Source organism: Plectropomus leopardus, chromosome 2, assembly GCF_026936395.1.
Source record: "Plectropomus leopardus strain MGB_pleo_1.0 chromosome 2, ASM2693639v1, whole genome shotgun sequence".
Lineage (NCBI taxonomy): Eukaryota > Metazoa > Chordata > Actinopteri > Perciformes > Serranidae > Plectropomus > Plectropomus leopardus.
This window is the reverse complement of record NC_142177.1, coordinates 38036102-38058547: the sequence shown is the minus strand read 5'-3', so window position 1 is coordinate 38058547 and position 22446 is coordinate 38036102. Positions and strand designations below refer to the sequence as shown.

At 39.2% G+C, this 22446-nt stretch overlaps 1 protein-coding gene across 13 annotated transcripts in view; it reads left to right on the top strand.

Annotated features, from left to right (window-relative positions):
• Window positions 1-22446, top strand: part of ptprt (protein tyrosine phosphatase receptor type T) — a 475570-nt gene that overhangs the window by 213489 nt on the left and 239635 nt on the right. For all 13 annotated transcript variants that reach the window (XM_088070228.1, XM_088070218.1, XM_088070225.1 and 10 more), the window contains exon 11: window positions 5666-5775. In XM_088070228.1, coding sequence (XP_087926354.1) covers window positions 5666-5775 — 110 coding nt within the window. The remainder of the gene's footprint in view (window positions 1-5665; window positions 5776-22446) is intronic.

The window sequence follows — 22446 nt, the reverse complement described above, 5'->3', positions numbered from 1 at the left end:
TTTTTCTGTAAATTCAATTTGTGACTGTAAACGGCTGAATGTTCAGGATCTTTTTAAAAAGCTTTTTTCAGCTGACGCACATCAGACAAACAGCATGAAAAGCTTCCTGCCATTGTCGGACTCGTTTCTGTGTTACATTGCAGGCGTTTAGTTGACACTCTCATCCACAATGATTTACAGTGAGTGCAGAATGAAGAAGGAAAAACTTTACTTTCTCCATCACCAACACCAGAACAAAACTGAGACGAACAGTCGCCCTAGACCAGCCCACCGCGTTCGATCACACAAATGAAACTCTTTTATTATGTTGTTATTATTATTATTTATTTATTTCTGTATTTATTTTATTGAAATGACTTTATTTATCACTTTATTGAAAAGCCACAATTTGTTCATATTGTTTTACCAAAATGCAGAATTCTCAAAATTTTAAGCATTTTTTTCCCTTTTGTTTGTGTTTTTGTTTGTGTTTTTTTTTTTTAATTTCCCATTTGTCTGGTTGTTGTTCTTGTGTGCTAATTTTCAGTTAATTTTTTGTAGTTTTACTTAGGTCTTGCTAATTTTTGGGTCATTTTTTCTTGATTTGCTTATTGCCTTTTTCCCATGTTTTTGAAGGACGTTAGGCCAATTTGCCCAAGTTTCACAGGGTTTAGGAAGTAGAGCTGCCCATCAAGTAATTTTAATTTTGCTCGATCCCCAACTCCTTCAGTTCACATGTCAAAATATTCTTGGGCGAGATAGTGAGCCCAAAATTACCATGTGAGTGCGTGTGAGCTGTGGAGCAGGTGGCACCATGTACGGTAGCCTCGGCCACCAGTGTATGAATGTCTGTGTGAGAGGATGAATGTGGCATGTGGTACAAAAGCACTTTGAAAGGTCTGAAGGCCGCAAAGGCGCTATACTAATGCAAGTCCATCTACCATTTACCAATAGCAAACAGGTTAAAGGTCCGAGATGAGATCAGGTTGGAAATAGTTTCCTGCAAGTGCTGAATGATCATGAAGAGAAGGAAAGTAAGAAACAAAAATAAGGAGTGGAAGGGAGAGGCAGGTAATGCAAACACACAAAACCACACATATTCATTTTAACACTTTGCAGTCAGTTGTCCCTCCTGGCATCGTCTGTCTCCTTAACATTTAGAACAATTCACACCCCTCAGTGTGCACAAGTACCACTGTGTTCCTGGTCTAGTGCTAGGTGTGTGTGTGTGTCTGTTTTAGTGTGTAATACGGTGCAACTTTGTGTGTATCTGTGTTTTTAACAGTTTGACAGCATCACTCCCTGACAAGGTGTCAGACACCTCTTTATAAAGATGTGTGAAAGCCTGTCCCTTCCTGAAAACACACAAACACATGCACACTGCTGTTACTAGGTAGATTTTACTATAATGAGTCAAGTGTCTGCGTGCAGTAGTAAACCTGTCCGCACCTCGCTGTGTGACTGAGGAGAGATGTGCTGCACTAACAGCGCTCTGTATAACCCTACAGGCTGCTATTTACCTTCTTCCAGTTATCCTGCCAGAGATTCACTCAGCAATTTTTTTCAGGATGCTGTAAACTTAACTTATCTACAAAGTGCAGCTCTTTTTGGATGCGTTACATTTTTCCTTATTTTCCTTTTTTACTCCAACCCATTAGATTTTACCAGGCAGTAAGCATTGACAGAGGATATTACCCCAAAATTAGCAAAAAATTAATTAAGAAAATTAGCTGAAATTACCCCCCCTCCAAAAAAGTTAGATAAATCAAACAAGGAAATGGCCCGGAAAAAATGCTAAAAAAAAAATCATAATAATTTTAAACATGTAATTATGGTAATTAGAAAAATTGTGTTTATGTAGCTGACTTCTTTTTTCCCTAGATTTAAAAAAATAAATAAATAAAATTCTAAATTTACTAATTTCTTTCAATTTGTAGAACATTTCTTATTGAGTTGCTCATTGCCTTTTTCCCATGTTTTTGAAAGAAATCACACCAATTTGCTCACAGTTCAAAGGTTTACTTGTGAATGGCTCCTGAAAGCAGCTCTAGAAAAGGGAATTTGCTCAAGGTTTCAAGGGGTTAGATGGAACATGACCACTGGGTAAAGTACTGAGTTTCAGTTATATATAGTCACTATATATCGTTTACTATATCGTTTCTACAGTATATTCTGTAGTCCTTACCTGTCTGCACGGCGCTGTGTGACAGAGAGGAGAGATGTGCAGTACTAACAGCGCTCTGTATTTACCTTTCCTTCTCCAGTGATTCACTCAGCGATGTCCTCAGGATGCTGTTCAGTAAATAGACAAACTGCAGTACTTTTATTTTTATATTTGTACCGTAACACTTTCCTTTCTTGTAATCTGAAACCTGACCCTTGGGTAAAGTTTTATGTTGTCATTCTATTTAGTTTCTGCAGTATATTCTACTGTTATCTGCAGAGTTAGGGGAAATTAATCCAGCAATTTGCCGCTCAAATGTGCTTTCAGCAAACATTTGAGTGTTTATTAAAGGTGGACCACTGGAGTTTCTTATCACATAGACCAAATAATTTTCAGTGACAGTATAGCCTTCCGTGTTGAAAAAATGTCCTAGTGCCTTGCATGACATGATCATCACATGTCTGGGATATATTTATATTTATAAGCATATCTTGGGTGTATATCTTACTTCAAGTGTACTTTTGTATACATTTCACTCTATAGCATACATAACATACGACTGCTTCTCCACAGTTTGTAAATAAATGTGTATTTGGTTGATAAAACCTTTGTATGAAGCCATTGATAAAAATTAATATGTATACAAATACATTGCATATTTGCGACCCTAAAACCAACTTTGTTCGCTCAAAGATTTAACTTCTCTGTAAATCTGGCATCCAAGCTTCTTTTCTCAGCAGTGATTTAAGTTGCAGTCAGGTGCACTGTGTCCCCTTTGTGAAGGGTCACTGTTGCCATAGTAGATGGCAGCCGGGCCCCCAACACCGCCCAGCCGTTCCTCCAATTTTTCCCAGTGGACACTTGTGGTATTGCTGTGAAAGAAAGAAAGAAAAAAATCCCTTGATCATAAGTCACCTTTATTAAAGACATGTCTGTTGAACTGTTGACAGACCACCTCCACCTGCCAACAAGGTCACTTATGACTTATGACTGTAATGAATTTTTGGGTTTTTTTTACACAGAGACACAGTTATGCAGGTGTTTAAATTTGGGTACATATTCTCGTGAAAACTTGGTGAAAGTGAAGGACACTAAATGTCTGTTGGTGGTAGATCACACAGCCATTAACCGCAAAAGAGCTACCGTCAAACGTTTACTATGAAACTTTTAATAAGCTTGTTATTTTTGACCAATTAATTTTTTCCTCTATAATTGGGGGACAACAAAAAGGACAATTCCTGCAGTGCTTATCTGTCTTTTGAACAGCATCAATTTAAAGCTTAAAGTTGACACTTCAATCTCAAAGTCATTGTTTCATTCCAAGTGCAAAGTGGTCCATTAAAGATCCAAAACAACAGAAAAAAAGGTGTCACTGTGCAAATACTCACCGCACTGAGCCTCCCTAAAATGGAAATCAGAGCATCTAGACATCAGGTGAAAGTTTTCCCCTGACGGGAGACAGTTGGTCCATTGACTTTGAATTAGTAATTGACTTTGTAAGCTAATAGACTTTTTCGTTCGAGGTATTCCATCCAAATGAGTTTGATCTGAATGTAGGGCTCCCAGCGGCGAGTTAGAAAATGTGCCCGTAGCTCAAGAAAATCACCGCGGCTGCTGTCGTTTGGTCTCAGCAGTTGTCGCATTATTCACCATCTACAAGATTCGTCTCTACATGACATCATCACGTCTTGTCTGTCTCCTGTTTAGGAAGAGACTAGTTTAATCCTACAAATTACAGCTGAGCTGCTCAGTGTTACAGCAACACCTGAAAGTCAAATCTCACAGTCAAACTCAGCTCGACGTGTTTTCCAAAAGATGATTATGAACCCAGCGGAAGCTCTGATGATTTTCTCACCGCATCCATGAGGAAATGACACTCAGCACAAAGTAATAAGTTACAACATTTTCACTAAATTGAACGACTGATGAACACAGCACCATCTTAATTGAAAGTATGTTCATGGTTAAAGAGAAATGTTTTATTAAGTGTCACATTTAATATGTTTCTCAGCCACATTTCTGTGCTTTATAACCTGAATCAACAGTCTGTGTGATGCAAATCAGCTTCATACGGTTGTTAATTTACAGAAACTTGCCTGATATATATATATGAAAGAGACTTCAGCCTTTCAGAGTATAAGAAATATAATGGAATACCCTGTCATACATAATTGCTGCCAACGTCCTTCATGATAAGATTTTCTGGAGCAAGCAGCGGGTTTCATTCTGCCTCACAGGGAAAAAGACCAGAATTAGATTTTCAGTAACTTAATATTTCTGATGAGAAGTTCCCAAGATATTAGAAACTTTTGCTCCACTAAATAACAGAATTAAGCGGAAAAAAACTCTTTTCATTTTCTTCACACTCTACTTTAACTCTTCAGTGTTTTACCTCCCTGAGCTCTCTGTGTTCACATGCAGGCTGCTTAATTTGAATCAGAGGACACATATTTATGAATGTTTTGGACTGTAAGATGAAGCTTGCGTTTTCTAAAATGTTAGCGTATGTATTTGTTGGTGTGTTTAGTTGGTTTGGTTTAACCCTTTGAAACCTCAGCAAATTGATTTGATATTTTTCAAAAACATTGAAAGAAGACAATGAGCAACTTACAAAATCATGGCCCAAAATGTAGCAGGAAAGTATTTTTAAAAAATTACAAGAAAATAACGCCAAAAAAGAAGCAAATAAAAAAAGACGAAAAAAAGACAAGTAAACTAAAAAGAAAAAGAAAATGACAAATTTTTCTCTGTAAAACAATTTAACGTTTAAAATTGCACTGAATTTAAATTAGAATTTACATTTTCCCTAGTGTTTTTGTTTTAACTTTTCTAACCTCCCTCCCTTTTTTTCAGCTAATGAGGTCATTTTCTTGTCACCTTTTCCTAATTTCTTGAAATTTGGAAGACATTTCTTGACAAGTTGGTCGTTGCCTTTTCCTTCATGTTTTTTTCAAAGAAAGCAAACCAATTTCCTCACGTCTCAAAGGGTTAAGGGTTGCTATTGTTGTTACAATTGTTGCGAGATGTTTAGCTGGCATCATATGTCGACAGTATTCTTGAGAATTAGGCACTAATATAATATTTTTTTATGTTATTTTATTTTTTTGCAATTAGTGGGACATTTTTCCCCATGTTTAAGAAAGAAGTCAGACCAATTTTCTCAAGTCTTAGAGGTTTAAATCTTTGTGAAAGGCCTCTGAACGCAGCACAAGAGAACTGATTTCAAGGTGTTAAAGGTTTAAACATGTTTGATTTTGTTGGAACGTGAAGACTTAAGAAAGCGATTGAGTTTAATCTCCACCTCACACCGAACGATCAGATCACTGAGTGCACACCAACTGAAGTGAAACTCATGATTTTATTCCGACAATGGAAATATGACTGAGAGTGTGAAGTTGGTCTGTGAGATGGATTTGGCACAGTCTCACACATCTGAGTGTTAATTTATCTGAAGACGTTATTAAAAAATGTATATATATATAGTAAAATATACAATGTCGTGTGTGCTCTCTGTCTCTGCAGTGCCTGGCTCCGTGCCGATGGAGTCTCTGCAGAATACACCATATGAGGAGAAGATCTTCATGCAGTGGAAAGCTCCCAACGAGACCAACGGCGTCATCACTCTGTATGAGGTCAGTCAAAGACCTCACACATTCATCACGCTCAGTGGACACTTTAGTTTGTGATGGAAGTCTTCTTGGTTTTTGTGTCTGCACACTTCAAGTTCTTTATTCGTATCGTGCGGCAGATTTCCGCAGAGTTGGCAATCAAAATCTAGACCTTGAGCACCGTCCAACAATGATCATTAAATATCTATAAAAAGAAAATCATGCAATTAAAAACACTGAGACATAAAAAACTGCAATTTAAGATACAAGGCTACATTTTAAAACTAATAAAAATGTGTGTGCCAAGTATTGCAGATAAGTGGAAACAGCAATGTGGTAAATGCATTTGCATGTTTAGTAATAAAAAGCCTTTTCAGTTTAAATGAAACCATGATGTGACTTAATGAAGATGCATCAATTCAATCAAGCATCAAAGGCAGGACGTTTAAGTGGAAAACTTATTTTTAAGCACATCACTGCCAGGTCATATTGGTATCAAATATGAGTTACATCCAGGAATAGATATGAGCACTCAATAAAATTAGGGATGAGCAGCAGTTCAGAAGTGAGTGCGAATTCTTGTGGAAGGAGAAAGAGAAGAGTGGGGCTCGGAAATGAAGAGAAAGTGGAAGAGGGACTTATCCCTTGACAGTCCTTGAGACAATGTTTGGGAGTGAGTGAGGTAGAGATAGATTGTGTGCGTGTGTGTGTGTGTGTGTGTGTGTGTGTGTGTGTGTGGTCATAGACAGTTTATTCGGGTTGAAGTTGGTTTGAGCCCTCTATCTAATGAATTATTGACCCGTTCTCTGCCTCCTGTCTGCCTCTTATATCACTGCATCAAGGAGCTACCTCACACCAAGACCTGGCAGGGCTATTAGTGTGTGTGTGTGTGTGTGTGTGTGTGTGTGTGTGTGTGTGTGTGTGTGTGTGTGTGTGTGTGTGTGTGTGTGTGTATGTGTGTGTCTGAAAAAGAGGGAAGTAAAGCAAATGAATATGTGTTCTTGTATAAGTTGGGGAGTTTTTGAGTGAGTGTGTTTGAGGAAGAAAGTGACTAAGTAAGTGATGAAAAGTGTGTGTGTGTGTGTGTGTGTGTGTGTGTGTGTGTGTGTTTGTGTGTGTGTGTGTGTGTGTGTGTAAAATGTGTTAGTTAGAAAGTGATATAAGTGCTTGGGTAAGAGAGTGAACAGGTGTGTTAGACTCAGACATTCAGTATTCAGACATTTTTTTTCCTGTCAACGGTGGGACACATTTAAACTCTTAACCCTTTTTTGTCAGTTTGAAAATATTTTTTTCCAGTTATGAAGCACGTTTTGGGCCATTCTGTGTTTGTGCTTTTACATCCATCTCAACTCTTTGCTCTCACTCTCTTTTGTTGTCATGACTACACTTAAAAACTCAGAGGTCACTTTGTAAGTTTACACGCAGTCTTTAAGTAATCTTAATGCATCGGTATGAACTGCAAAAATAAGCTGCACTACATTTGTATAATATTTTTAATAGTTCTTATCTTTCTTTGAAAATTACTTCTCATAAACATACTTCTTTGCTGATTGTACTGCCTAAATATCAATTAATGTTCTAGAGCTTGATTAAAAAATATATACGTTGTATTTTCCCTTCCCAATATTGTTTTCAACTTACAACCTTACACATCTTTTTGAACAAGCACATCTTATTTTGGCAGTTTTTCTCCCGTCTAATTACCTCTATCTTTGCCTCTCTCCTTCCTCACATCAATCTCCAGTCTCTCTTTTCTTTGGTACAGTTAAAAGACCACTCAGTGACATCTCTGAGACCTCCATTAGACCTAGACCCAGAGCTTGAAAAACACTCAGCAGTTTATAAACCTCTTGGGACCATCATCAATTTCGTTTTGTTTTGTGTCTGCTTCATTAATGCGAATCTAAGCTCCCTGCCCTCTGCCCGGCGGAGGCGGCGCGGCTCGGCTTCATCTGTTAAACATATCAGAGCCTCGACACAATGCACTGCTATTAGAGATAATTACTATAATTGCAGCTATTGACAGGATTAAAGGCATCATCTGCGACATCTAAAGGGGCTCTTGTTGTATCCTATCCTGCTCTGTTGTCTCTTGTGCTTTTTTTTTTGCCCCCCCTTCTGTTCCTATCGCTTTTCAGGATGGAAACCAGATGAATTACACCTAGGACAATGTGTGGAAGGGAGAAGGAGGTGGGGGAGTGCGTATAGATGGGTGTAGGTGGAGAATTGTGAGAAGTGATAAGGAGCACGAGAAGAACGAGTGCTGTATGAGAGATAAAACGTATCCAGTGAGCGAGTGGAAATGTGAAACATTATTCATCGTATAGCATGATTACATGAATTAATTCAGTGTGCAAATATGATCACTTCATCTCCTGCTTCTGTTACTGTAATTGCAGCTAATTACAAGATTAAAGGACACATCTGGGTGAGATCTAAAGGGATCCACCCCCGCCCGCTCACACCCACTTGTCCTATTCATCCAGAGAAAGGGTAAATGATGTCTGGGGTAAATGTGATGGAGGGAGGAAGTGAGAGGGGCAAACAGAGGTGAGGTGCACAGAAAGAAAAACATGATAATTTAATTAACAAAAATCTTAAAGAGCAAAACTGTTATTCTGTCTTTTTCATAGATGTAGAAGAGTGATGATTTTAAAAGAACAGTATTTTTGTTCTCAAGGCTGTGTTCTGCTGCAGCAGCTCTTTTATTTCTATTCATACCATAAAAAACAACAAAAAAAAAACCGTACAAATACTGCTTTAAGCAGCTGCTCCAGTTTAAGTGTTAGAGGTTGAGATTTTGAGATCGATCAGAGAGATTAATCCCAAATTTCACATTTTCTTTTGGACCAAAAGTATGAGGAATAAACTGCTATACTAAACATACACTTATAGTCAGTGTTTCTCAACTCAAATTGAGAATTGTTTTTCTACTTTTAGTATACATGCGGTGCTAGAGTGCAAAAAACAGCATAGAAATAGAGCTTGTTGATTAAAAAAAAGTTAAAGGGCTAGTTAAGCCCCTGATTTCCTAAAATCCTAGAAACTTCCAAAAATCTGAGAAGCATTCAAAAATCCTAGAAATTTCCTAAAATATTAGAAATGTTCTAAAATCTGAGAAATGTCTAAAAATCCTAGGAGCCTGCCAAAATCCTTGAAATGTTCTAAAATCCTAAAAACATCCTAAATTCCTGAAAACATTCTAAAATCTTTGAAGTGTCCTAAAGTCCTAGAAACATCCTAAAATTGTAGAAATGACCAAAAATACTAACAACATGTTCAGGGCTGCTGCATCTGGCCCCTGGCCTCCTGTCGTTTTGCAAAAGTGGCCCCAAAGCAAAGCAAGTCAGGCATCACTTCTTTAAGTCTGAGAAACTTTTCGAGATCATACAAGATTAGACTCATTTAATTCAAGGTTTTACTGTGATCTTCTGAAACTGGCACGTAATCTGATCAGTTTGTCATTCTTAGCTGACGTTCGCTCCAGTATGGCCCCAACACAGTCGCTGATTAATGAGTCCATCCCGCCCTCCATTTTATGTGGTCACTGCCTATTAGGTGGTGTATTTGTGATGCTGAGAACCTTTAATCCAAAATAATGAATAGGACTGGTGATTTTGGGATGAAGTGGACATCATGGCAGGTGGACAAAATGGCCAATTTCAAGTCTTTCCTTTGAGTAGATTAGACCAAATTTGATGCAGGATTTTCTCTGATCTTCTTAAACCGGCGTGGTGCAGTTTAATTGGTGCTCAAGCTGGGCGGCAGATCTGTTAGTTGGGATTTAGCTTCGTTTAGGTCTTAAGTGTGGGAATTTACAATAATGGGTTTAAAGATCTTTAAATTGTGCTGCGGGTGTTTCAAACAGACGGAGATGCCTTGTGATTGAATGCAGACGAACTGTGCTGTCTTATAAAGATTTTTAATTTGTAAAGTCAAGCTGTAATAATCTATCAATATTAAGTACAAGAGGTTTCCTCCTCTGTGAGACTCCCTGCAGGCTGCCTCCTGTGACCCCTCAGATAATACACAGATATTGGCGGTTACTGAACTGAGAGCAGACGAGCACTCAAACACAAACGGGCGCACACACAGATCATAACCTTGTCAATCCAGCCTTTGATTGCCTCATCAGATCATCCGAGCGTTACAGGCCCTCTCTGTTAGCTAGCCGGCCTCCCCGCTGGTCTCTGCGGAGTTTTTCCTGAACCCCTGCGTGCTAAACAGATGCTGGTGCTAACAGTGATCAGAATAAACCAGTGAAGCAAATCATGAGATCACTGCTTTGCTGATTCGGTGTGACAACGAGTCAACGATTTTCATGTGTCAGCCTAATTTGGGACGCACCACATCTTAGTTCTAAAGGTTTTAATGAAAATTCCTCCTCAAAGTTTTGTGTTATTAAGTTTATCAGAAACTATCTGAAGGAGTAAAATTGATCTGACACAGGGAGCTCAGAATAACAAGAAGTTGTTCTGTCAGTGTCCTCTGTCCTCTCGAAATTAAAGCCACTGAAGCTATGGTGTGGAGGCTCTCCTCCAAAGTCAGCTAACTGCATACCTGTTTATTGTGGCTGATTTGATGAGGAAGCTTGAAAAGGAGTATGCTCCTCAGTGGAGGAAATATCCAAAGAATGGAAAGGCGCTGTATCCTTTATTCGAAAGGTATGTTAAAAATGCTTTTAAAGAAGTAGTTCACCCACAAAATGACCATTTGTATGTCAATTACTCACCGGCTGTTACCTTGAATTTGTAAAGAAAACACTTTTTGTATCCCTCCAGTGTAAAGAAAGAATCCCAAAAAAAGTGAACATTTCTCATGAATTGAAGTAAATGGAGACCATACTTAACAGTTTGCCAACAAATTTCAATTAGAACTGACCTATGTGTTTTTAAACAAGTGTATTTATTGGATTTCTTTTACATACTTTAGGTATTACAGCAGAAACAGAAAACAGATAAGGTGCAACACAGAACATTCATATTAAGATATTACCATAATATAAACTGCAAAGACAATAAATCACTGAGTGATTTAGAAATGACCTTTGTTTACATGGTTCTGACAGGCAATTTCTTTTGTTTTTGAGTCTTATAAATACTCTACTCTGTGTCTGGTTGAGGTGGATGTGTTTCATACTCCTATAACCTGAACTGAGAAGTTTTTAGTTTCCTAAAATGCACCGAAACCTTAATGACCCCTTTGGTCATATAAGTATGAGGAACTGGAACTACATAAAAGCCAGCACAGAAACTGGGGGGGAAAATCTAAAAATGTTTTGCTGACAAACCTTGGAGCTGTTTAATCCAACACAGTAAAGCGATAGGCTACTAGTACAGTATGTAGTTATTCTGGTCTGGTCTTGTGTGTGAATAACTTTACTCTCCAATTCCTCTCTCCTCAAGCAGAGCCTTTAATCAATCACAAAAATCAATACTGGCAACCAGTCTGGCATTTATTTCAGTGAGTTACTCTGTTGCAAGCTGTTGATTTGTGTAGAAAACGGCAGACATATAGTTGTTACATTCTCTTTCCTTATCGCTGGTTTCTGAACAAAGGGATGATTGATTCTCATTAGGAGAGCAGCAGTCGCCTGAGGTGATCTCGCTATCGATTCTGTTTACTGTTTACTGGGCGATGGCAGTAGCCCAGCTCGCCTCACTGCAAAACAGGAATTCAGAGACTGCAAAAATCCAACAGGGCATGCAATGACTTTAAGAAAGCAAGAAAGAGGTCATTAGATTTCCGTGCAAACTGCAGCATCTAAAGTATCACTGTGTTTTCATGAGGACCTGAGATGTTCTCAAAAAACATTCTTGGATTTTCACATTTAAATTGATCCGTGTTTGTCAAATATCCTTATTATCGATGATAATACTCAAAATATTCACTGATTTTGAAGCACTAAATGACTAACTGTGATTATAGTCACACAGTAATGGGAGAGTTTGACTTACTGATGAAAACAGGCAATTTGGTTGTTCATGAAGTGATTGTTATTGGCATAATTTTCCCATTTTAGTGATGTTAAGAAACCTTTTAAAACAAAATAAATCTAATTCTGTGGTTTTCTAGTGTGAGTGGGTGTATTGAAAACCCTGCCAATCAGTTTTGGAGATTCCATTCGTGTTTTCTCAATCTGGAAAGGTCAGCCAACCCCTTTGTTTACACGTAGATCACAGAATGGGCCCTTTAACAGAGACGACTACACTCTACGGCTATGAAAACTGTTTACTGACAGTTCGCTTGTTTGGGGATTTGACCTCAGCTGGCTTCTAATGCCAGTCTCAAAGCTTTACACCACCTCCTACTGAAAGTTCACTGTGAGTCTGACACACACACACACACACACACATACACACACACACAAAGACACACACACTGCTGATTAAGATCGGCAAGAGAGGATCTCCGCAGAGCTCTGGCCTGCGGTAGTGCGTGTGTGTGTGTGTGTGTGTGTGTGTGTGTGTGTGTGTGTGTGTGCGCGTGTGTACTATAGTATGGTTTAACAGCAGAACGCAGGGGCAGGTATATAGTCCGTACACACTTGATTTTCTACAACATCTAAAAGAAAGAAAGAGATGAAGAAATTAAGAATGGGAGGATTACAGAAATGATCTGGAGGTAACAACCAGCAACCTCTGAAGCCAATGTGGATATGCAGAAACCAGCAGTTCCTGGCTCCAAAACAGTAAAAATACCCATAGTAAGTCATGTTAAAATGCCCAAATTTAGCCTGACTGAGCCAGGTGTGACTGCGATTGTGCACTTTCCCATTGCATTAAAAAGACAGATGTTAGTGAGGGTTTTGTGCAGTGGGACAGAGGCTATAGTAGCTGGGTCCATTATTTCAATAGTCTGTTCGGTTCATGGACAGAAATTAGTGCCACTTTTATAACTAAGGACCCTGACACACCAAGCCATCAGTCAGTGTTGGGCTGTCAGTGAGCGTCTGTTTTTTCAGTGTGTTTCCTGACCGAATCAGCATGTTGAACTGGCGCTGGAGCCATTTGAGCCCATCAAAGGGAGAATTCACTCTGGCACTTAAGCTCAGTGCACGAGAGGAGAAACAGAAGTGAGGAAATCAAGCAAACGACTTAAATCAAGAGGGCATAAGACTGAAACAAACTCATTATATTAGGTGAGATCATTATTCTGGCCATTGAGCTCTTTAACATTAACTGTAATGTTTTGTTATTGTTTGCTTGTGCATGGTAAACATCATTTTTCCTCCAGCATCAGGTTAAGTTCTTCATGTGTTACCTGGCTGATTAGTCTTTAATCCCACCTGCCGGCTTTCTGTTTTCTGTTTTCACATTTTCAGAGACAAATACAGACTACCACCGCCTGCTGGTCGAAGTCTTTGCTGGTGTTCAAACGCAACTTTTTTGCAGAGACATGAGGTGACACAAGAGTCGGTCCTTGGTGCCGCAAGTTCTGTGATGTTGGTTTAGTGTGTCGGTTCTTTACAAACAAAAATAGAAACAGAGTCAGGACACTGATACCGAAGAGTGAGAAGCAGTCTCATTCATAATTTCTATCCATTCTTCTATCTCTTCACCTTCTCTTCCCTCTCTTCCTCTGTATTATTTTTCCTTCCTGTCAATAATGGACTATATTTAGTGTCGCTTTCAAGTCCTTGAGCTGCTGACCCCATTTACTCTGTCACACTGCCTGTCTGCCCTGCAGGGGAATGGCCTGGTATCACTTACACCTGTGAGTACACGTGTGCAGAAATGCAGCTCTGATTTTGGTTTGCATGTGTGTGTCTTGGATATTTATTACAGTCCGGTGCAGTTCAGCTTCCCTCCTAGAACATCACAAGCCAAAAAAAAGTCAACTTGTACTTTTATATAATTCTAATCAACATGCTTCTAATGGACACGACGAGTTCAGCAGGAGATTTAAGTGCGCCTCGCTGGTTGTAATCAGTGTAGGAGAGTCTTTAACCTCTTCTTCTCCACAGTCTTTTATTACCAGGCCAGCGTGTTGATCTGTTCCCGGAGGATGGAGGCTTTCACCCTCAGAAACAGCCACACAAATGCATTTAATCACAACAGTTTGATTAAAAACAGCTTGAGTAGCATTGCCGTAAAAAAAAAGTGCATCAACAATACGAGGGGTTGTTGTGCTTTGGAGGCACTGGAATAATTTTATCATCATGTCAAAACATTATGCCTGGTGGGAAATGAGCCAAGAGACTCTCCTCTTTCGAACAATAAGATGAACTGAGTGAAACAACACATTAGTATCAGGAGGCACAGCAAGCCTGTCAAAGGATGCTATAAAGGACTTATATTACTTAATCTCTATTTATTTTGTGGTATAAGTAGTTAATGAGACTAATAATGCATCAAAAAAATAGTGCAGAATTCGGGCTGTCCATGGCACATTAATACCTCCAACTGTGGTTGGTTGATTTACCTCAGATGGGTTTTAAATTTTAGTTTCATTAGTCAAAAGCAATAATATAGTTTTCTAACCTGTTATATGTAATATAGCTGACAGGAAACTCCAGGACACTTTATTGTTGGAATTATACAACATGCAGTCAGCACACCTAAATCAGTGCAGTATCTACAGTTAAAGTAGCCTTTTATTCCATTATCAATTCACCCCTGAATAAAAAAATACATGTTTTTCTTCTTACCTGTTGTGCTATTTATCAATCTAGATTATTTTGGTGATGTCAGCTGTAGAGACATGTGTCTTATCTTCAATATAATGGAACTTGATGGCGCTCGGTTTGTGGCTTCAAAGCGCTAAAAACTCAACAACAATGTCTCTTTCAATAAATCCTGAACTGGTCAGTCAAGATAATCCAGAGACCTTGTTGCGAGCAGTTTGATGTCGGAGCATCCTTTTTCCTGTCTGTTGAATTACAGCAAACTAATTAAGCCAATACTGATGGATGAGAGACTCGTGACAGCGTCAGATGTAAACATTGATGGTGAGCTGTTCTGTAACATTTGCCGGCTCAGTGGTGCTAGGCGAGGTAGAGAGAAAACGGTTTCTACATGAAACTGCTCACAACTAGGTCTCTGTATTATCTAGACAAACCGGGTCATGATTTCTGTAAAGGGTCATTGCTGTTGAGTTTTTCAGATGTATTTTTTTTTGGCGCTTTGAGCACCACAAGCCGAGCACCATCTAGTTCAATTATATTTGAGAGAAGACAGACATCTCTACGGCCGATAACTCCAACACTCTGTAACTCACACCAAAACTATCTAAACAGCACTGCAGGTAAGAGGAAAAACGTGCTTTTATTTCGGGTAGAACTGACCCTTTAAATGCTCAAATCACATTATTATTTTAATTTATCTATTGTTTATTTAAAAGGAACACAGCGTATTAAAGAACATCAATATAAAAATGCAAATGTAACTATGCCGGAGTTAGCAGGACTCCTAATTTACATCAGTAGTTCCTTTGCAGGTAACAGACAATAGAAATAAAGAAAGAAAACAACAACAATTCACACAGAGGACAGAAGTGCAGTAACAGTAGCAATGAACTTGGTGGAGTGTTTGTAATAAAATTCATTCTATAATATACATTTTCATGAGCATGTACCCTGTTACGAGTGCAGCTAAGCTATAGTTAAAACATATTTAAAGTTCAGGAGTTAGAAAACCAATGAAATGTTAATTGGCAGCTGCCTATAGACATTAATCCATTATTTTCTTTTTTTTATCTTGATCGGTTTATAACTATTTGTCAGTTGTGTAATTGTGTGTTAATTGTTGCTTGTAAAAAAACAAACAAAAGTCACAGATGCAAAATATGAACGTTACTAATAAACAAAGTACTTATCAAAAGAAAGAAATGAGCAGCAATGAGTAGAGGTCTCTTCAAACACTTTTGAACCCTGCAAAGAAAATCTGTCTGCAGTTAGTCAAAGAGAAGAGGATTATGCACCTCGCCACACACACACACACACACACACACACACACACACACACACACACACACACACACACACACACAAGGGGGTAATAGTCAGAGAGGATTATCCATCTAGACCCCCACCTCTACCCTCTGTGTCTCCTCACACGCACGCACGCACATACGCACGCATGTATGCATGCACACGCATACACACACACACACACACGCAGAGCTCTAATCCCTCAGGCACTACAACTTCCTGCCCTGTAGCCAATCACGGCTCCCCTCCAATCTCTCCAGCCAATCACACGTCCCCCGAGAGCCGCACAGGCCAAAAACTACAAACCAGTTTTTCAGCCGTCAGTTACGCCTCCCTCGACATCTTCACCTCCCAGATCTTCATTTCCATTTTCTAATATTTTTTCTGTTTTATTTCTCCCTTATTACCTCTGTGCAGAGGAAAGGCCTACCGCTGCTGCGTTTATTTATTCCTTTCTCTCCTTTATTGCCCCAGTTGTACGGCCAGTTTTGCCTCGGTTGAGTTCATCCTTAATATATTTTATTATTATAAGTTCACTTTGTGAAGTCACTGTGGAAAGAGGGCAACATGTAATCTCAGTAAACATTAAATTAGAAGAAAATAGCTGCTATTGCTCTCTGATCTACTCGTCTTTTTTTAAGACCGGTGTAACAGAAAAAATAACAAAGGGTTGTGACTCTGGCTGTTGATCTGTTACTCTTGGTTATAGTTACTGTAAGAGCTTAACCCTTTGAAACCTGAGCAAATCGGCTCGATTTATTTCAAAAAACATGGGAAGAAGGCAATGAGCAACAAAAGAATTAATGTCCCAAAGGATTAAAATAAATACATAAATGAATAAGTGAATAAATACTACTACTATTATTTATAATAAAACTAATAATAACATTTAAAAAGGACACAGCCTAAAAAAAGTGCGTAAAATTCTAATCATTCTTAAACATAATTTTAAATATGTAATTGTGATTAAAAAAAAAGCTATAAATATCATTTTTCCTAGCTTGCTTCTTTGTCCCTAGAAATTTTCTCTAGCTTATTAAAAATAATTTTGTAAATCTACTAATTTCTTGAAATTAGTGAAACATTTCTTACCAAGGTTCCCCTTGTTTTGTTTTGTTTTGTTTTGTTTTTTTACCATGTTTTTGAAAGAAATTGCATCAATTTGCTCTGGTTTCAAAGGTTTAAAGAAAGGCGTCTGAAACAGCAAAAGAAAAGTGATGTCGCTTGATATGCGTACTAACTTTCAAAGGGTTAAACAAAGTAAAAAAAGAGACTTCACTGCAGAAAATATGAACAAAAAAAGCAAGTTATGTCTATTTTTCATTACTGTAACTTGCTGATACGTGGAAAACCACACAGCCCCGACACACAGAACACATTTCACACTCGTAAATCACTGCCAATCTGCGGTGAATAGCTTGTCAGCGGCTGATTTTTAATGTAGGAGTGAGAGCAGAAGAAGCACGCGTGGCCCACATTAGCATCTAGAGGGAGAGCGCTCCTCCTGTCACTCGTCTTAACTCGGCTGGCAGGAAGTTGCTGTGTGGCTGTCAAACAAGCGTCACTCGGATGCGGATTCGGGCCATTTCCCGTCAAACTGTCACCACCGGCTGATTCCTCCACAGTGATTTTTAACGCTCCATCTCTGATCACCTCATCCAGGGTGGACCAAGTTTCTACTCTTTGATACTTTTTTTTCGCGGTGATGTTGGCATTGATTTGATGTGAACTTTGGTCGCGGAGGGCTGCCAGAGCAGACAGACTGACAGGAAACAAGAGCTCGTGCATCCTGTCATTTGCTGAATTTCACTCCCAGAGCTCGTCGCTCCTCCCTCCTGCCTCCTCACTGCTGATTGAACGGCCTGATTTAGTGATTGAGGCCTTTGTCAGTGATTAACAGCGCAGCTATTTATGAAGCGAGATTACTGTTAGTCTTCTGCTCATCTCTCTTTCTCTCTTTGTCCCTTTCCATCCCTCTCTCTTGTGTATATTTATCTCAGCCAGAACAATACTATGGCCTGGAAATTCTATCAGGCTATATTTAGTCCTCATCCCGCTCTGTCCTTCTGTTTCTCTGTCTCACTTCTGTTTGCTTATCAAGAGTCGATAACAATAGACGCAGCATGGCCACGAAATTTTAGCAAACTATTGTGTGCTGTGATTTTTTTCTCCGGTTAGCTTATCTCTTTGGGAACAATAGGAAAGAGGGATAAGGAAAACACCAAAGATCCCATTTGTGTTTGTGTGCATTCTCGTGTGCATTGTGTGGATTTTTTGCATGTATACATCTTTGAATTTGTGTGTGCGCACGTGTCCTGGTATTAGTCTTTGTGTGTGATTTCGTCTTTGTGTTCGTAGTGACCCAGAATGTCTTGACATTTTAAGCCGAGAAGTAGGAGAACAGCTCGTCCCAAGTGGTAACTTCTAAAAACAGAAATGCTGGAACTCAAAACAATAGCTGCCTACTAAGTTACAGGGCGAGGGAGGAGGTGAAGAAGAGAGTTCATTTTTTATTTATTTCAACTGTTAAAAAGCGATGTTAAATGTCTTCCTGTCTTGGGGGTTGCAGATTTCAAGGTGCAAAGAAATAGAAAGGGTTATGTGTTTTGAGCCTTGACAGAGTGAGTGGAAAGTGTTTGAGGGCAGGTGTGAGGTTGTCAACATCACGGGAAAGGCATTATTTATTTTGCATGTTGGAACTTTAGAAAATATATTCAGAAAATCCTCTTTTTCATGCGTTGGAGGGCGGGAAATAGTCTCTTTTCATTTTGGAGACAGTCTTAACGAGTAGGACAGGACATGTCAAACTACAGTTTGAGAATAGATGTGAGACGTCAGGGTTTTCCCTTCTTACTCTGTTATTCATGACTTTAACCTACTGCTTTAGATGCATTCAGAGGCAGGATGGCAGGATAGTAGTTGTCAAAACTCGGGGGAAGATGGTTATTGTATTTATTATGTTAGACGTACAGGCTGTGCTGGAATTGGCACAGCTGTCTCATTGACGACTATCACAAATGGGTTTAATTCCAAACTTGTCTTGATGGTTGTGACATCATCTTAAAGTTGCAGTGTGTACGATTTAGGTGGTTTTGTTGGCATGTAGTGGTGAGGACTGCAGGACCTGCTGAAACTTCTACTAGTTAGAATTCGTTGTTGTGTTGTGTTCATTGTTCAGGAGGTTTTAACCAGCAGCTGAATTATCTGCAGAGGTTTTTTCCTCCCCGCCAGGTGATTTAAACCACTAAAATGGCAGACAGGGCAGCTAGCCCATGTAAGGGAGTTATCAAGAGCTGAATTAACTGCAAAGATCTCCTCCTTTGCAAAGCAAACAGATCCAGTGATTTAAACCAGTATAAATACCAGGGTTTGTCCTCTTCAGTGTGCTTTGCAGTGTCAAGGTCAAGGTCAAGGTTACTCCGTCCCTCTCAGGAGAATGTTTTTTTTCCCCTCGTCAGTGTGTCATGCAGGGTCTGGGTCAAGGTTAAGGTTACTTTGTCCCTCTAGGCAGAGCATGTTTTGGATAAAGGGATAAAGCTGCATTAAACCAAACATTGCAGTGTATTTCCGGGTACGTTTTGGTCCCCAGATTTTGCTGCAAAGTGAACACTCTTGTCTTTTACATTACTCTTTGGTAATGAGAGCTGCAGTGGACACACAGGCAGCTGTAGAGAACAAGAGAGAGGAGAGACTTTCTGATTATAAATGCTGATATTACAGCTCACAGCAACTTAATACTGCACATGATCTCCGGCTTTTGTTTGATATCTGGTGTCGGCAAAAAAATGTTGCTGCACATTTGCGATCCGTCGTTAGTGCACTTTGCTTGTTTAATATATTACGTGATTGCTGCTGTGATGTCTGAACGTCCCGCTGAGCTCCATTCAAACTTAAAAATGATAAAAAGGAACTGTTGAATATTCGTATTTAACAGCCAAATCTGATTTAACTGGCATAATTCTGAGTCGAACACAGCCCTAAAACATACTTTATGAGTAAAGCAATTTCACATTAAAAGTCTGTGTATTTTCAATACTCTTAGAGGGGCTGCTACCTGTGTTGGCTTATGTGAAAACGTGAATTGCCCGATCTATAGAGCAAATGATTAGTTTGTCCATTCTGGGATACTGTAGAAACATGGCGGTGCAACATCCTTCGACAAGGTCCCTATGTAGATATAAACTGCTTATGCTGAAGTAAAGAAAACACAGCAATTCTTATTTTCAGGTGATTATACACAGAAAACATACTTATTTTTATATATTCCATGTCTTCCAATATATCCCTCTAAATCCTGCACAGTGGCCCTTTAAGAGGTCAGAGACGGCAGAAAGAAAGATTCTCAGATGCAACAATTCATTCCTACATTTTGGTTTTCAGAACAAAAAAATGTTGGTTCTATTTCCTACATCGCACGCCTGTTAGTCCCTCGTGAACCGGATCATAGCCTGAAATCCTGCAGCCTTGCTGGCAGGCCATCAGACACTCGCACTTAATTTTAGAACATCAGCTCAGAGAATGAAGCACCTAAATATGCTGTTTCCTGCCTTTCAAGAGCTGATTTTTGTTGCTGTTCCTTCAAATGTCAGGTATAGTGACTCATGTATTATTTGTATCATCTTGAAGTTTGTTATTGCATTTTAAGACAAAACCCATTTAAATAGAATCACTTTCATCAGGAAGAAACAACTAAAGGTTTATTATTAGTCTAAAAATGCACAGTGAAGGTCCTTGCAAGCCAGTTTAAGGAATAAACAAATTTCCACTTCAAATAAAAGCGAGGAAAAAAAAGAAGACACAAAGGTTATATGAGACTGAGAGCGTGACAGAAAAGATTAAACAAAATAAAAAGAGAAAAAGTGCATATGTTGTCCATCAAAATCCAGAGTTAGGAACCATCATTGATGGTTAGGATAGATTAAACGGATAATATTTTACAGTCTCAGGCTCTGTGATTGTAAAGTGGACAACAGATAGATACAGGCAGTAAGTCAAACCTTTGTTTTCTGCTTTAATCTGCTCTGAGTGAAAGCATCTACTGAATGAAGGAAGAGAGGTGGTAAACAATTTGAAACTCCACCCAAGTGAATGCTAGCAAAAAAAACAGAGCAGAAAGAACAAACACCTCACACACTTCTTATTTAATTCAACACGACAGAAAACAGAAACACTGAGATAGAGAGGAATGAAGCTACTGCATATTTTCTAATAAAACAAAAAGGAGCACAGAGAATAAAAAATGGAAAATGACAAAACTGAATTGAAATAGCATTTCTACAACACCGATCCCACAACGGCGCCTCGTAAACATTGTTTATTTCCATAAAGCTCGGCTGTAGCTCAAAACGCTGCGGCCCAGCAGGGCACGCACACACACACACGCACACACACACACACACACACACACACACACACACGCACACACACAGACACACATGCTGCAGCTGTGGTGTGTTTGATGAAGAGGGCTGCTAGGTAAAACCTAGGGCTTCTAATACTAACCAGCATCAATCTCCTGCATGGACAAACACACACAGCGATATGTGGGCACACGACATTCATACACACCTGTGAGGACACGCTGTTTCTGGGATTTTGTTCCAATACGGCGCCCTTTATAATGCTTTATTATAGCTTCTGTACTGACAGGTTGTAAAAAATACATTTGCCTCATCTTTCAGCATGACACCTGCTTTGCCTTTTTGGAAAGACGTAGTATAAAGTTAGTACTGATGGTAAAAAAGTCATCAATAAGGGTTTATACAGTAGGTCATCAGGTCTAGGGTAGTACACATTCAGTATTTCCACTCAAATGATTAGCATCACTGTTATATAAAATCTCCCTATACCTAAGTACCCAACTACTGTATCTCTACTTTAGGCAGCCAGAGTCTGGAAAGAGCAAAGACTAGAAAGTGAACACCCCCGATAAGGTGCTCCAATTGATCTGCCGAATAGTATAAAGGCCAACACAATTTCTCATCACAGCTATAGCTTCACAGATCTGTCAATTCTGACAAACTGTCGCTCATTGTCCCCAGTGCAGACACACTGTCTGATACACCGTTGTGATACACCGTTGTTTTCCAACATGTTCTCATCCTAAGTCGTCACATATTGCCATTTTGCAGTGGACTTCCACGTCTACATTTTATGTTCTAGGGATCCTTCTGCTGTAGACATTTTGAGATGGCACTATTGTGATGTCAATAAATGCACATGGTGGTATTACACTGCACATGGTTATGTCAAAACGACACAATGGCAACCAACGTCAACAAAAGCACATGCTGGCATGAATTGTTAGAATTAGGCAAAATAGTCACATGTTAAGGTGTTGAAAAAAAGCATCACATTCAGATGGGAAGTGAACACTGGAATCCTGTATGAAAGTCCCGGGATTGTTTGATCCATCCACCTCCACCTCCTGCCCGCCCCTATAAGAACCCTTGTGCTCCAGTATATAATAACACTGTGACCACTTCCTTTCAACCGCGTGCTCAGGCAACACCGTCCAGCGGTCTATCATGGGCTGACATTATGCTGAAAGCACTGTAAAAGCGGCAATATTTGACGACTTTAGAATGAGAACGGGCTGGATATTTATAGGATGATAGGATGTTAATATTGCTCTGAAGGGTTTTTTATGATTTAATGAGAGATTAAATAGAGATGGAGAAACACCAGCCAGAAATCTCTCACAACGCGGTAGAGCAACAGTTGTTCTCATTAATGGCTTCTAACTGATTTATAAAGCATTTGTA